The sequence below is a fragment of the Mycena indigotica genome (assembly GCF_014461135.1).
Source record: "Mycena indigotica strain 171206Taipei chromosome Unknown Mind.scaff0009, whole genome shotgun sequence".
Classification (NCBI taxonomy): Eukaryota; Fungi; Basidiomycota; class Agaricomycetes; order Agaricales; family Mycenaceae; genus Mycena; species Mycena indigotica.
The window spans coordinates 4,121,927-4,136,168 of NW_023503008.1; the positions used below are offsets into that span (position 1 = coordinate 4,121,927).

General features: G+C 49.8%; 5 protein-coding genes across 5 annotated transcripts; 4 read left to right on the forward strand and 1 right to left on the reverse strand.

Annotated features, from left to right (window-relative positions):
* Positions 1–1,498: 1,498 nt before the first annotated feature.
* MIND_01105500 (Endopolygalacturonase 2) lies at positions 1,499–3,083 on the forward strand (the record flags this gene model as incomplete). Its single annotated transcript, XM_037367622.1, has 10 exons — positions 1,499–1,723; positions 1,775–1,832; positions 1,890–1,955; positions 2,004–2,035; positions 2,092–2,132; positions 2,179–2,291; positions 2,341–2,653; positions 2,708–2,800; positions 2,854–3,010; positions 3,063–3,083. The coding sequence occupies 10 exons, from the start codon at positions 1,499–1,501 to the stop codon at positions 3,081–3,083; spliced, it is 1,119 nt and encodes a 372-aa protein (XP_037217016.1).
* Positions 3,084–4,571: 1,488 nt separating this feature from the next.
* MIND_01105600 (uncharacterized protein) lies at positions 4,572–6,219 on the forward strand (the record flags this gene model as incomplete). The annotated part of the gene is made up of 6 exons (XM_037367623.1): positions 4,572–4,940; positions 4,991–5,053; positions 5,102–5,263; positions 5,313–5,876; positions 5,923–6,006; positions 6,052–6,219. 6 exons carry the CDS (start codon positions 4,572–4,574, stop codon positions 6,217–6,219), a joined length of 1,410 nt encoding a protein of 469 aa, XP_037217017.1.
* An 895-nt stretch (positions 6,220–7,114) lies between these two features.
* Positions 7,115–8,622, forward strand: MIND_01105700 (uncharacterized protein; the record flags this gene model as incomplete). Its single annotated transcript, XM_037367624.1, has 7 exons — positions 7,115–7,223; positions 7,272–7,333; positions 7,383–7,454; positions 7,507–7,818; positions 7,870–8,060; positions 8,109–8,267; positions 8,316–8,622. The coding sequence occupies 7 exons, from the start codon at positions 7,115–7,117 to the stop codon at positions 8,620–8,622; spliced, it is 1,212 nt and encodes a 403-aa protein (XP_037217018.1).
* A 209-nt stretch (positions 8,623–8,831) lies between these two features.
* MIND_01105800 (uncharacterized protein) lies at positions 8,832–9,627 on the reverse strand (the record flags this gene model as incomplete). Its single annotated transcript, XM_037367625.1, has 6 exons — positions 8,832–8,888; positions 8,939–8,973; positions 9,026–9,196; positions 9,245–9,293; positions 9,341–9,430; positions 9,478–9,627. The coding sequence occupies 6 exons, from the start codon at positions 9,625–9,627 to the stop codon at positions 8,832–8,834; spliced, it is 552 nt and encodes a 183-aa protein (XP_037217019.1).
* A 128-nt stretch (positions 9,628–9,755) lies between these two features.
* MIND_01105900 (Helicase C-terminal domain-containing protein) lies at positions 9,756–14,071 on the forward strand (the record flags this gene model as incomplete). The annotated part of the gene is made up of 15 exons (XM_037367626.1): positions 9,756–10,193; positions 10,248–10,584; positions 10,633–11,109; positions 11,160–11,287; positions 11,335–11,356; positions 11,403–12,015; positions 12,067–12,214; positions 12,258–12,278; positions 12,324–12,364; positions 12,409–12,549; positions 12,596–13,133; positions 13,183–13,400; positions 13,448–13,560; positions 13,612–13,733; positions 13,778–14,071. The coding sequence occupies 15 exons, from the start codon at positions 9,756–9,758 to the stop codon at positions 14,069–14,071; spliced, it is 3,651 nt and encodes a 1,216-aa protein (XP_037217020.1).
* Between the last annotated feature and the right edge of the window lie 171 nt (positions 14,072–14,242).

Below are 14,242 nucleotides of genomic sequence, written 5' to 3' on the forward strand. Positions count from 1 at the left end.
TCGTTCATGAATATGTTATCCAGTAAACCCACACGGGTGTCTAACAGCTCCCATGCTCTGATTACGGTTTGTGGTGGTGCGTTAGGCTTGCCGGTGTCCGTTACACAGTCTTCAATAGCACAAGACGGAGAGCATTTGAATCTGCGGAGAACCGAGCCAAATTCTTCGGCAATGAAAAATTTACCATCTTCAACAAAAATCCATTTACCCGCGGGTAGAGTTCCCAGATTATAGTCCAATTTGAACCATCGATGCCGCAAGGGGTGAGATTGAGTGTTGGCGGATGGGGTTTCGCCATAGAGAGCACGCCGAATCGGTAAAGGAGCGGGCCTTGGGGTCATTCTGCTCATAATTTGTACTTGGCTCTTGCCTTCAACAGGTTCTACGCACAAGCCTACTGAAAAAAGTATCAGTTTGTTTCTTGCTAGGACATTGTAGATCTGCGACTGACGTTCTGGTTGAGCTCCTTCCGGTCCCGCTTCTAGTCGAAGGGACGATATTGGAAAAAGCTCTGTCATTTAGTGACGGAGAAACCGACGGTCCAGGAAACTTGTATCACTGGCAAGAAGCAAATGCCAACTGCAACAACTGGCCTATGTACGCGCAAGCTTCGCGTGCCGGCGGCAGGTGCCGCCATGGCTAAATGACAAAGCTCTGACGATTCACAATGGCGGTTCACGTTTGGTTCACCTACGCATGACGGCCGGCAGGCATGTGACTCGGACTGGATGACAAAACTCTGATGACTCACAACTTGAACTCGAACTTGAATGGCCATAGGTCCCACAACTACTGGCCATACTCCCGGGCAACACCAACATCGCCATCACATTTGCCAATACCTCAAGCAGCCACTTCATACCGAGGATCACTGCAATTGCCATCCAACCCGCTCACAACTCCTAGTATCCGCACGCTCCAAGTCGTCATATGCACATTGAAGCCTCGGTCCAAAGCTGACGCTATAACCAGGAATGGCTTTTCAACCGAAAAACCCCCGCACATCGAAACTTTCATTCCCTCTTGAGTCTCGCATGCGACTACAATCTACAGGGAGCTCTACAGGGCTTACAGTTTGCCCTCGTTCTAAACTCTAAAAACTTATCCTCCTGTCATCTCAATGTCTCTATCCAGTGTCCTAGCAAGCCAAACCACCACGACTGTGAATGATTTGGTCTGTCTGTCGAAAATAGCGTGCTAAAATTAATCTCACATGGTCATAGCACGAAAATATCGCCACGGTGCAGCGAACTCCAACATCGGCGAATCCTTCGATCTTGTGGCCCGCCGCAAGGGTCAAGATTGCTCGCTCCAGCGTTTGATCTGCCAACAGAGTCGCGAATCGTAGCTTAGATGCTGAGGAAGCATCTCGTCGCTCCGTTTGGAGTTGCTGGCGGCCCGTCGCAGATTACGACGAGGCTCAGGTGGCTCCTATCCTCTGGCTGTAGCGGTCCGCCAGGTCGTTTTTCTGGTATAAAAGCCCGTCCATGTTTGACCGATGGATCGACAGCAAGTCAGCATGATTCGTGGGTTTTTCGTGCTTGCCTCCCTTGTTGCATTGGTTGTCGCACTGCCTAGCAACCATACCGCTTCGCGTACGGACACGGCCAAACGCGCGACATGCACGGTCAACAGCGTCTCTAGCGCTTCAAATCTTTCGTCGTGCTCCACTGTCGTGATTACAGGCTTCACCGTCCCATCTGGGGAGACTGTTACCATAGCTGTGTGTATTTCTCCTTCATTGACTCCGTCGCGATATTGACTTGACTTTTAGGCAGCAAGCGGCGCAACTGTTACCATGACGGGGGACATCGTGTTTTCGAAGACTACTTGTTAGTGCTTGACTCCAGGGTTGTTTCATGATGATATTTACGGAGAACTCACATTAGCATCTGGCCCGCTATTGACTTTCAACACCAAGAACATAAACTTCAATGGCGGAGACCACAACATCAGTTTGTCTTGCTCGCAGCCCGTTTGACTTCTCTTACCTTCACTCGCAGATGTGCGCTGCGGCTCTTCACATCATCGTCAGGTATTTGAACTGACGAAATCGACAGGGAAATGGCGCTCTGTATTGGGATGGACAAGGCACAAACGGAGGTGTTACCAAACCCCACCCTTTTTGTCAAGTTTGTGTCACTTGTATTCTATGTCCTTTGTCTAATCGAAACGCAGATTCAAGGGCTCTGGCACTTTTTCCTCTGTCACGGTATTGAATTCGCCTGCCCAAGCGATCTCGGTTGGTACCACCGACACGACCGTCATCGAACATGTTACTGTTGACAACTGTTTGGTTTGTTTCTGTCAGCAACAACTCAAAACCGATAAATCTTACAGCTGCCGGCAACGCGGGGTCTCTGGGCCACAACACTGATGGTTTCGATATTTCCGCCTCCGATGTCACCCTTTCCCAAGTTACAGTCAACAACCAAGACGACTGTGTTGCTATCAACTCCGGTTCTAGCCTTGTAATCGAGGACTCGACGTGCATAGGCTCCCATGGAATCTCCATTGGCTCTATCGCTTCTGGGAAGACGGTTTCAAATGTCAAGATTGCAAGAAACACAATTACTGGTGGCCTCTATGGACTGCGCATCAAGGTTGATGCCGATGCGACTTCTGCAAGTGTTAGTGGGGTGACCTACGAGGCGTCAGTATAAGCACTATCAACCTCGATGCAAAATTTTCTCAATCTCCTCGACAGCAACACCGTTTCAGGTATCACCGACTATGGTGTCTTGATTAGCCAAAGCTACCCTGACAACGACGGCACTCCCGGAACTGGCGCACCCATCTCGTGAGTGGTTCATGATTAGTCCTTGGCTCGCTCATTGAAGCTTTCGTCTCCAGGGGAGTCTCATTCACGGGTGGAACCACCTCTGTCTCGGTCACTTCATCAGCCTATACAGTTGTAGTAGACTGTGGGGCGTGCTCGGGCACATGGGACTTTTCCGACCTTGATGCGACAGGCGGCAAAGGGCATATCATTGCTGCAAACAAGGCGACGGTGAGTTGCCTGCGACTCTTGTAACCGCGACTTGTTAATTGATTGGATGTAGATATCGGGTGGCAAGTACTAGTAAAGTATTTGAGAACTGGAGCTAAGAGAGAGCATGGTGTCGTTGGGTGAAGCGGGAAAAAAATTGTATCTATCGGAAATAACTCGATATGGACTCTATATCTGTCTGGTGTCAATGTAAGAGTCGCATAAGCACGGAAAAGTCTCCATCGAGCAGCCAGTGGGTACTCCGAACCGAGAACTCAGGCTTGTAGAGTCGTGGGAATACCGTGACTATCTGATGGAAAACCATCACTTGCCTTTCACTCTCATTCGTCTCAATGCTCCTCTCCCAATGTCGCGATCCAAAGGCAACCAAAAGCAGTGTTTCACCTGCATCTATCCGACGGCAATGTTTTTCGTTAGCCTCGTGAACGCACAAGGCCGGTCTGAATAACAAGCGTCAGTGCCGGAACAAGCTTGCATGATCCAGGACATCGATCAGGGACGAAACCCGGCGCAATATGTGGGCTGTATGGCGAAGGTGCAAGGATGTCGACTTTGGGTCTGCGGTTGGACCGCCGCAGTCTAGTTCAGGTGCTTCGCTTGAGCTTTTTGTGGGCTGAGGCGGTCAAGCAAGTGTCTTGGATGAGGAGGCCCATTGATGAGTGCAGATGAACTGGACTATTTCGTGGATACTTACTTCGTGTGGGGAATAAGGAAACTTGCTGACAATGTGAGTAATGTCTCTGCTTTCGAGGAGAAAAAATGCTGACTTCGGGATAGTATTGACGGACATTGTCGAGACAACCCAAATGTTCGACTTTTTATGAAAGCAACATCACTGGTGCGTGTTCAACATCTTTGAAGAGAATTCAAGTTGAAAAGACATACTGGTATAGGACCGACCAGTCTGAATCTGAGTATGTCTGCTGCGAAAGCCTGCACAAGGTTTCAGTAGCATCATACCGGGCACCAACACCGTCCTGGGTTGTAGGATACCCATTGGCGGCCACACTTTTTCGCGTTGGGCTTCGGCACGGTGGTTAGCGGACTCCAAGGACAATCTCACGGCGATTGATGCGTCTGACCGACATATTTGTTATGGCGAGTGCAGAGGAAATCATCTTCATTCTTGCAACTATGGCTGGCCGTCATTGAACCTTGAGGAGACAGCCTCTCCAACGACAAGGGATGGATTCCTGAATTACATGGTTTATAGTCCTCATCGTCAACTCGTCGCGCGCAAACAAAAACTCGCCAGTTGCCAACATCAATGACATGGCCCGCATGGGCCACTTTCAAGTCTTCAGTCGAAATCCTAGTCGAAGGCTAGATGACTGACAAGTGGCGAGCAATTTCATTGACATCCGCCTTCAAACAAAGCGAATGACATTGCCCGCTGTCGCCAGACTCCTGGCAGCTATGCTCCTGAATGCTCCCGACTCTGGAGCGCGCCATTTTGCGAGCTTCGCGTTGCTGCTGCGTCCTCTGCACCGCCTGGCGAGCCACTATAAAATGCTGGTGACGGGAGCCGTGACAGTCCATTCTCTTCTGAATCTGAACGACGATGTTCCTCAGAAAGCTTACACTTGCGTTTGCCTCTCTTGTATCTATTTTCAGCAGCGTCGACACTCCTGGTGTCGATGTCAGCTCCGCCCTCCTTCCCTTCCTCCCCACCCTCGTCATCATTCTCGAAGTTGTGCGCACCTTCCCAGTGTGCCTCTTCAACGAGGAACCAATTTCGATTGGTTTCTCTCGCGCGAATTGGACCACACCCTCAGTCATCGGTATTCCTACCCTTGACTGGGGAGCGAGCCACCTCGCTCATGTCCAGGACAACAATGTCTCAGTCACTGACTGGGAAAAGTGGCTCATCGTTGCTGGCGAGGTCTTTCAAGAAGGAAACGTCGATTATCTGGTCTATGTTCTGCACGAGGTACTTCCCGTCTCAGCCTTGTTGTGCACATTCTCATCTTCGTCGTATAGGCCCAACAGAATCTGGTATCCGTGCAGTTTAACATAAGCGACCTCGAATGTCTCGTGTTCTTGGTGTGTCGCTCGTTTGTCCAGTTTAATCAACGACTAATATAATCTCAGCTCGACGTCTCCCTCATCGAACTCGTCACTGTCCTCGCCCTTCTCATTCTCATAAAGTCTTCGCCGTTTTTCGAATGCGCGTTCTGCAAGGTGCTGTCGATAGGTCGTCAAATTTTATATGTCGTCGACGAGAGCATGATCCTCGCTGGCGTCTTTCTCGCTGTTCGTTTCCTCTTGTTTTCTCTCTTTCACTTGCTTATCTATTGTCCAGAATTGGCCTCGTATCCTCTGCCAAACACTTGGGTCTCTCATTCCCATAGTCGCGTCGCAAGTTCTATACCTCTTGATCAAATGTGACCGATTCCTTGCTCTCGAGTTTAACGCCTTAGCTATACGGCCTATCTTGGTCGTAAGCAGCCAGGCAGTGGTCGTACGATCAAAACTTTCTGTCGTCATTCGAGGCATTGCCATTCGAAATCTCTATATGGCCAAGTCAATCTGGTCTAGCATATCGACCACATTTCACACACTTTCGGCCGAGTTGCATCATCTGTTCACCTTGGTCCGGACTGCCCTTGTATTATCCATTTTCATCGTCGGCTGGCTGTCATATAAAACTGCCGTGTCCATAACGGACAAAGTCCACCCACTTGCAATTAAATTGCACCATTTTCTCGGCTTGACCGCAACCCGTGTCTTCACCGTTGCCTGGATCACCAACAAGGCCAGTACTCTCGGAATTACCACAGCACGGCCTCTCACCAACAACACTCGCCGATTCAAGGCAACCATTTCAGCCCTAATTAAGAATCGGATTAAAGCATTTCTCTTCACGGTGCGTTACTTCGAAATCCTCGAGTTGCTTATGCTGATTACCATAGATTACATTCGAAGGAGCCACTCTTCTCTTCGAAGTCACCAATCATGAATTTGTCGAAAAACTCACCTGCTCTGGTCTCGCCAAGGTTTTTAGCATTTTCTTCCTTTTGCCATCTGCTAATAATGTTCAGGTCGAATCAACCCACCAGCCCAACACCGACACCGACGCTGAGCTTCCTGCGCCAACCCCATACATCCGCCAAAGCACACGGACTCGCGAAAAGAAGCGGTACCGGAGAGGCAAACAGGTGAAGATTGACCTTGGCGAGAAGAAGAAGCACGGCCGCAAGAGGGCGTAAATTGACGAACTGCTGCTGCCAACCCTACCTCCCCTCGCTCTTCGCCTCAATCGACAAAGGACCTTGACCCGACCATGATCAGCAAGAAGGGGGAAAGCGTGATGCATTCCACACGCTTTTTCTGCCGACAAAGAAGCAACAGCGACACGCCCACGGCGAGGGCAGACGTGTTTTAGTCTCAAGTGTGTCAACGCTGTGCTTACGGCTTCCTTCAAAAGTGCGAGTATCTGGGAACGTCAAGGATCGGTTTTGGCAAAGTTAGAAGAGCAACAAGGGTTGGCAAACGGTGAGCAGCAGCGGTATCTTCGTCACTATTCGGTCTCTCTTTACGGTATACGGCTCTTCGTATTGGACACAGTCAGGCTGCCACGATATTGGATGGATTGCTTATTGTTTCTTTCTTTTCTTTTTACTCTCTCTCTCCCTCTCTCTCATCTCTTGTTCTTCGTAGTTGGTATACCCACCGACTTTGGAGCACACCGTAGAGTGTTCCAAAGCGCCTAAATAGAACCTGGAATGGATTTCTTTTTGCCATGAGTTGACCTGCATTACTAAGCACACCTCCTTTGCATCTAACCACTACATCGTAACCCGTTGTACGCCATGTCGGATTTAACGTGCAAGAGCTCCGACTGAGGCCATGCGACGACGTCGATGAACCTCGAAAGCTATGCATTCGTGCTCCACTTGCAGCCAACACAGCATCGCAAGTTTGCCGGGATGCAATGTCGATTCACAACTTGCCTTATGTACTCCCACTTGCCGGTGATAGAATCCCCGTTCGCTGGCTACCCGCTCCGCAGACTTGAACAGCATTCGGCGACTATCATATCCCTTTCATGATATATACGAAAGGTGAGCCGTTGTTCTTGCTGGCCATCCGTGACTCATCATCATGCCGCCTACTAGAAACCAAACGCAAAACCTTGACCAATGGCACCTGCCCCTACGTCGCGTTGAATCTCCGAGTGTACGCTTCCACCACTTGACCTGGTCTCAGGCAAGTTAGTTGTGATTCTTTGGTCATTCTTTCGGATTCAGACTAGAAACAGTCAAACAACGATTCTGGCACCTGGTGGCCCCAACGAGATCGGACGCGTTCAAGGACAAGCAGGTCAGTCAAACATCGATGCTAGCCAGTCTTGTTCTGAACTTATGACCAGGAATACTTTGCCACGACGTTCCTTGAACAAGTCCAAGGGTACAACAAACTCAGAAAACGGGTGAAGCAATTGGTATGTTCTCCTCTCCTCCTTCTCGTCCGCCATTAACGGCATGTAACATCAGTATCTTATATCTCGCTCCCATCGCATCTCCCAACTCGAAGACCTTTACCATACCCTCAACTTGAGCGAACCGCCAGAGCGATGGGACGATGAAGCAACTGTACAGGCTTTCTTCACGCTTCCGGACCAACAGTCCCATAATAATGAAGCCTCCAGTCAGCTCACAACGACTCCGGTCTGCAGCATCCACGCATACGATGTCCTGGATGCTCTCCCAGGTAGCAAGGGAAAGACCTGTCTGACAAAGGAGGAAACGCTCCTCCTTGACGAGTATTGTGAGAGCATAACGCGAACACAGAAGCTGCGGACCCATGTTTGTCTCTCGCAGTCAGTGCTTATTCCTCAGGCTAACACGGCACTACAGTTGCAAGAGGTTGAAGATGACCTTGCGCGCTACACACATCTTATCAAGACGCAAGCAACGGCGGAGCTGACCTACTTTCGAGGTTTTCGAGACTGGTGCAGGCTCATGCTCCAAATCACAACCCATCTTTCGAACTCGCTTATCATCATTTCCACCCTTGGGGCAGGCTTGATATATTCGACTGTGTTCCAGTACGATGATGATTGAATCGAAATTGGCTGAGCTCACGTTATACCAAGAGCAACGAGAGGCGATGTCGGGCTCATGTGCTACTGCTTCCCCTTTTTCATATGCGGTATCATACTCCCAGTTATCATCCAAATCGTGCTCAACTGGGGAGCCAACTTTCAACGCGAGGCAATTTTTGCGAGTCAGCGTTTTTGGACTATTATTATTGGGTATCTACTCTATTCCCTGCTAACCTACTTCCACTCATGCCGTCTTAGCGTTTTCTTATTCTCGTCCACACTCGCTGTCATTGCCTCTTTGATTATACTCAACCTCACCGTTTTCTTTCTCAACCGGACTGACGGCTTTGACCCTACCCTGGATGCACCATCAACGACCGCTCCAGGCATTCTCGCTTTCAGTATCACGGGCTCGGTTTTCTTGCTAGTGATCGTTGGGGCGCTGCTGAGTGCCATCGGGCTGAGAGCATTCACCACAATACGAGGGATACGAGCAGTGTTGAGTGCTGTTTCTGGAATCAATGGTCAAGGCCAGGATGCTCTCAAGTTCTGGTTGCCCGTTTGAGGACGTGGAACTTTCTCAAATGTCGGAGCTTTCGACAAACAAACAATGAGCGGATTTGACGATTTGACATGCTGCCCACTAGTGGTACCCCTGCTGAACGAAGGGGGACAAATGAAGCTCTCGACAGCAATACAAGTCCAAGTTGAGACGCGGGATGTAGATTTGCACAATAGCATTGGTCGAGTAAACAGAATTTGGACTAATGGATGCTACTCTTCCTTTAATGGTGCTGCCTTTCGTCGGTATTTGTTTTGGTCCCGAAGCCACTTTTTGAAACCTCAGTTATAAAGGAAGGAATGCAGCGTAGGATACGCACTTGTCTATATTGCGCCAGCGATCCAACCTTCTCGCCTGGGGAAGAGGGTTGAATCATTCACACGGATTAGAAGAGAGAGAGGTGTACCGTAGTAGTCTGGTATTGGATTCGTCGCACTTTGTAAGGTTGCGTCAACCCGGTTGCGAGCAATGTGTTTGTAGAATTCGCGGTCGAGAGCATCTATATGGGTGACACTTGTTCGATTGAAGACTCTCCAAACGGACGAGCCAAGAGTGGGTCCAACTAACCAGCCGGTACCTTGAGAAGCGGTTAGAAAGCTGGGTTACAGGCAACAAAACGACTCGCCCATGCAAAGGATGACGCAGCCCCCATAGAATATCATGGGGTCAACACCCTAGGTGGATATGAGAACACGAATCGAGAGAGCAAAACAGGACGCGCCATAACAGGCTTTGTTGGATCTGTTTCTAACGAGCCAAAGTAAGCTGATCCCCCAAGAAAGCCGAACATTGCGCAGGGAATCGTACACGCCTATCACGTTAGAAATGAGAATGGAATGAGTGCAAGAATCAACACACTGTTTGGAATTGTCGCCGCCGTTTTCGCAGCGCGAAATACTCCGTCCAGGTTGGGTTGGACCCTGATGTGGTGGAGTTAAAGCGTAGGGTTTGAGCATTACGGCCAATGTTCCTCCATGGCTGGCGCAACGCGGACGCGAAATTTTGCATCGCAAGACGAGAAAGCTGTGACGGGATGCGGCGTGACGTGGTCACGGTGGTGACCACACTGACTCCTAAACTCGAAACTCTTTCGACGTCTAATCGACGACGGGCTCGTATATCTTTAAACGCTGCTTATGAATGGCACTATATGGTCAACCTCGAGGTTTCTCTCATATGGCACGCTATCTGTGCCCATAGAGCCAAATTCCTTTTCTCAAATTCGCCGTGAATCGGAGTCCGAAGACGGTTGGACGATCCTCAGTCTAGATGCTCTTCTCAAGTATATCAGGAGGCCGGAAGACTATTCTGTTGTTACTGGTCTCCGACTTCTCATTAGCCACCAATTTATATCTGCATCCTATTCCGCGCCACGGAACGACACGGTGCTCATTCGCATATATCTCATCCCGTATGACCTGCCTGGTGCACAAGGGAAGCTGAGAAATAGAGCAGAGCCTCTTTTAACGTCTGCCAGAGGTATTCTTGCGAACTTACTGCCCAATCTTAATCGCACGATTGCGAGCTGGGATGGCCGACTCGAATTAGCACCGACATCAACTCCTACACATACTGTAAGCAAACAATTGAGTTGAAAAAATGGCCGAAAAAATCTCACTAATCATTAGGCAACAACTTTGACGGAGCTCTACGAGGCTCTCCCTTCACCCTCAGGGAGTATCACTGCAACCTCAACACCAATAACACGTCGTCTACTCAACTATGACGATCCACTCAACAATTTGGGGCTCCGCTCGACATTACATCGCTACCAACGACGCACGATTGCTGCTATGGTGGAAAAGGAGTCGAAATCAAATTCAACTGCTGAACCAGATCCGTTGTTCTTGCCAGTGAAAGGCATGAACGCGCAAGAGTTTTACTTCCAGCCTGGTACCATGGAAGTATTGATCGAACGGCCCAAGGTTGACTCAGCCAGAGGTGGAATCTTGTGCGAGGAGCTTGGTATGAGCCAATTGCAAGCCGGACATAAACTAATCCTCTGGCATATAGGAACGGGCAAAACCGTTATGTGCTTGGGTTTGATATTGTTTACTCTAACCGAAATATCGACACCGGAACCGTCGATGCTCGATACACGGCCCATTTTAACACCCGTAGCCCTCCGCCATTTCCCGGGGTCAGAGTTCTCCGCGGCACGAGCCCGTTTACTCTTGAACAACCGCAAAGCGCTTCCTCCAAGAGATAGTCGTCAATGCGTGCCAACACTTGTCGAACTTCTGCTGCACAAGTTGGCCGTCGAGCCTGTGGTATCGGTGCCCCCATCCAGAGCTGAACGCTATGAGCAGCTCAAAGAGGCAGTCGAGGACCTGGAGCAGTATAATGGACCAAAGCAAAATAATATCCCATTCTACCTTGACTACCAGAATGAGCCAATAGACTACGAGCGAACCAACCGGAGGAATCAGGTCGGGGCTAAGCAAGCTGGGCCGTTTATGCTCTATCTTACCTCAGCGTCGTTGGTTGTTGGTTTGTAATCCCCGTTCACTACACCATTAGATCGCTAACTCATTGGCCAGTGCCCCCCAATCTTCTGCTCCAATGGACCCAGGAAATATCTTTACATTGTGAAGACCATGTCAGGGTTTGCGTCCTGAAAGGCACTGAAGCCATGCTGCCTGCACGGATACTGGCATCAGAATATGACGTAAGCTTCAAAAGTCCAATTTCTGTGCTTACAACGTTAACGTGTAGATAATCCTAATGACCTACTCACGTACGGATGGTCTTTATGGCTGCTGATCATTGACACTTTTTTGCAGGGTTTACTGCTGAAAGTAGGGCTTCGAAAGACAACTCCACAACTAGTCCATGGACTGGCTGCTCCTGCGCCGAATATCACAATGTCCGGGTGCCGCGATGTGTTTGCACAGCACCTGCCTCCTCTCCACTGCGACACGTTCGATGGAAACGACTGATCATCGACGAAGGTCATGTATCAGCGACACTCGCAACAGAGTTGACCGGGTTCACAAAGTCGTTGAGTGTTGAGCGTCGTTGGATTGTCTCGGGAACCCCAACTACAAACCTGCTAGGCTTGAGCCTCGGCAAGAAAGTGGTGTCGTTCGATGCGCTCGCACGTGACTCGGAATCAATTGAGTCTTCTCGAGCAACTTCGCTTTCCAATGATGATAACTCCTTGACCTTAACTGGTGAGCGGATATGGACTCGTGAAGATGGCGAAGATCTGAACAAACTCGGCATCATGATCACTCATTTCGTCGGAGTGCCACAATTACTCGCGAAACCAAGTCTTATGGAATCACATGTCAGGGAGCCCTTGCTGAACGGGAGAGGTAGCGCGCGAAAGTCACCACGTCCTGGTGCCATTGAAGTATTGAAGCAGCTAATGGCGTCAGTAATGCTAAGACATCGGTGAGTGGACCAAAAAAAATACGCTCTTCTTGTGCTCATACTCGATTGAAGCATTGCGGACGTCGAAGAAGAGGTCGTCCTACCTCCCGTCACACACGAACTCGTCTTTCTTCAGCTCCACCCAATCGCCGTCAAGTCCTATAATGCAATGCAGGCTTCAATCGCCATCAACGCAATAACCTCAGAGCGCAAAGATTTGGTTGGTCTACTAGTATCCATACATAATCTGACTTGTTTTGTAGGACTATCTCTTTCATCCACGAGTAAGCATTGGTTTTTCCAAAAAGTTGACTGCCAATATGGGTTAGAACGCAAACCTGCTTGCCGTAGCAATGCAAAACATGTCACAGTCAGTCTCATCCTGTTTCACTGTCATATTTAAAGTCGTTGTAGGATACTATTCTGGGGCGTGGACGCCGACATGTACCACGCTGCGGACAACATCAGTGATGGTGGTGCAAAATTGCGGGGGAAACTAAGCCCAACAACAGGTTCGGAGGACCGTTTACTGTTGGAAAACAGCATCCGACATTAGTGAGCCGGTCATCTATTGTGTTCGAGTGTTGCTCACATAGAACAGCGGAACCGCTTTCAATGACCCGTTGTGGCGTGCAATTCAAACCCATGAAGATGTCCCCTACCAGCTGACGGATGTGGTGAAGCCAATCATGGATATATGGTCCCGGACAATAGCAAACGGCGCGCTTTACATCCACGCTGACCGTATCAAGAGACTTCGTGACTGGATGGTCAGCCATCCTCTGGCGAGCGAAGAGGCTATTTGCCGGGCAGGGAGAGAACAAGTGGAAGAGGATGTGAAATGGCGCGCCGAAGTGGAGAGGAGGGAGAGACAAGCTATGAAGGGAAAATCCACAGGCAGCTCAGGGGCAAGTCACGAGCAGTCGAGGAGGAAAGCAAAGGCCACAGAGGCAATTAAAAGTTCCTCGGATGCGAAGACGGTAACGGAGATCCACAAGAGCTTGGAGCAAGTTGAGTTGGGTATCACGATGGACACCGAAACTAGAGATCCCCCATCCATCCTGCTGGCACGCTCACACATCGGCCAGGCGAAGCTGGGAACGACAACGAGCAGCAAGTTGAATTATATCATCAACGAGGCGAGAACCCGAACATCCACTTGCTCCTTTCTCGCTGACTCCGAGACAGATTCTTCAATACTCCAAGACGGAAAAATTCCTTATCTTCTCCGACTCTGTGCTTACATTGGCCCACATCAAGGAAGCCGTAGAGCTGATCGGCGTTGACTACTTGTATTTCTCTAACCAGATCAAGGCCGATGTACGGACGCAAATGGTCTTGACATTTCAGACATCAGAAAAGTACCGCGTCTTCCTCGCTGAGTTGAAACTTGGCGCCCGTGGCTTGTAGGTGCTTCATCATACTTCATACGCTTGCTGATTGTTCGTCCCAGAAATCTCGTCAGTGCTTCACGCATCATCTTCTGCGAGCCCGTTTGGCGTCCCGACGTGGAGAGCCAGGCAATCAAGCGGTGCCATCGAATTGGCCAAACACGGCCTATCACAGGTCGGTTCCTCTGTCGCTCGAGCCTATGTCGATGATTGACCATTTCCATAGTCAAAACACTTGCGATACGCGCCACTGCTGAGGAGACCATGGCCGCCAGACGCAAGGCCCTCCAGGATGTCGCGCAGATGCCGAAGCTGATTGAAGAGGCTGGATTCCGGTCGTACATTGCGGTACACGCCTGTTCTCCCTGATTGTCCGGTTTGACTTTCTTTAGAATCCGAAATTCCTCCCAGAAACTCCGATGGAGGATGTCCCCAGCTTTGAAGCGCCACTTGTGAAGTTTGGGGAACCTGACAATGCGCTCCAGCAGGAAGCAGACGTAGACATGCCGTTTTACCCGTTGGAACACACTCCGCCGCCGACACCACCTGCTCGCAGAAAAATCCGTTTTTCTGATGACACGGATGGCCAATCGCCGCCAAAACGACAGAAGATAGTCGTTCCTCGACACGAAAGTGAGGCTTCAGTCTCAGAGACCACGTCGCGGCGGAAAGTGCGCTTCTCGTGATTGGAAGGAGCAGTGTTGTATCATATTGTTCACTTATTTTGTAGTCAATCGTGTTTTGCTTAGCTGTTGTTGCTTTCTGTAGAGTTAGTCTCAGTGCGTCTTGAACTTGTCTCACTTGCTCCCCATGTCAACCTTAATTTCAGGTCGTGCAAACACTTGAACTGTATACCG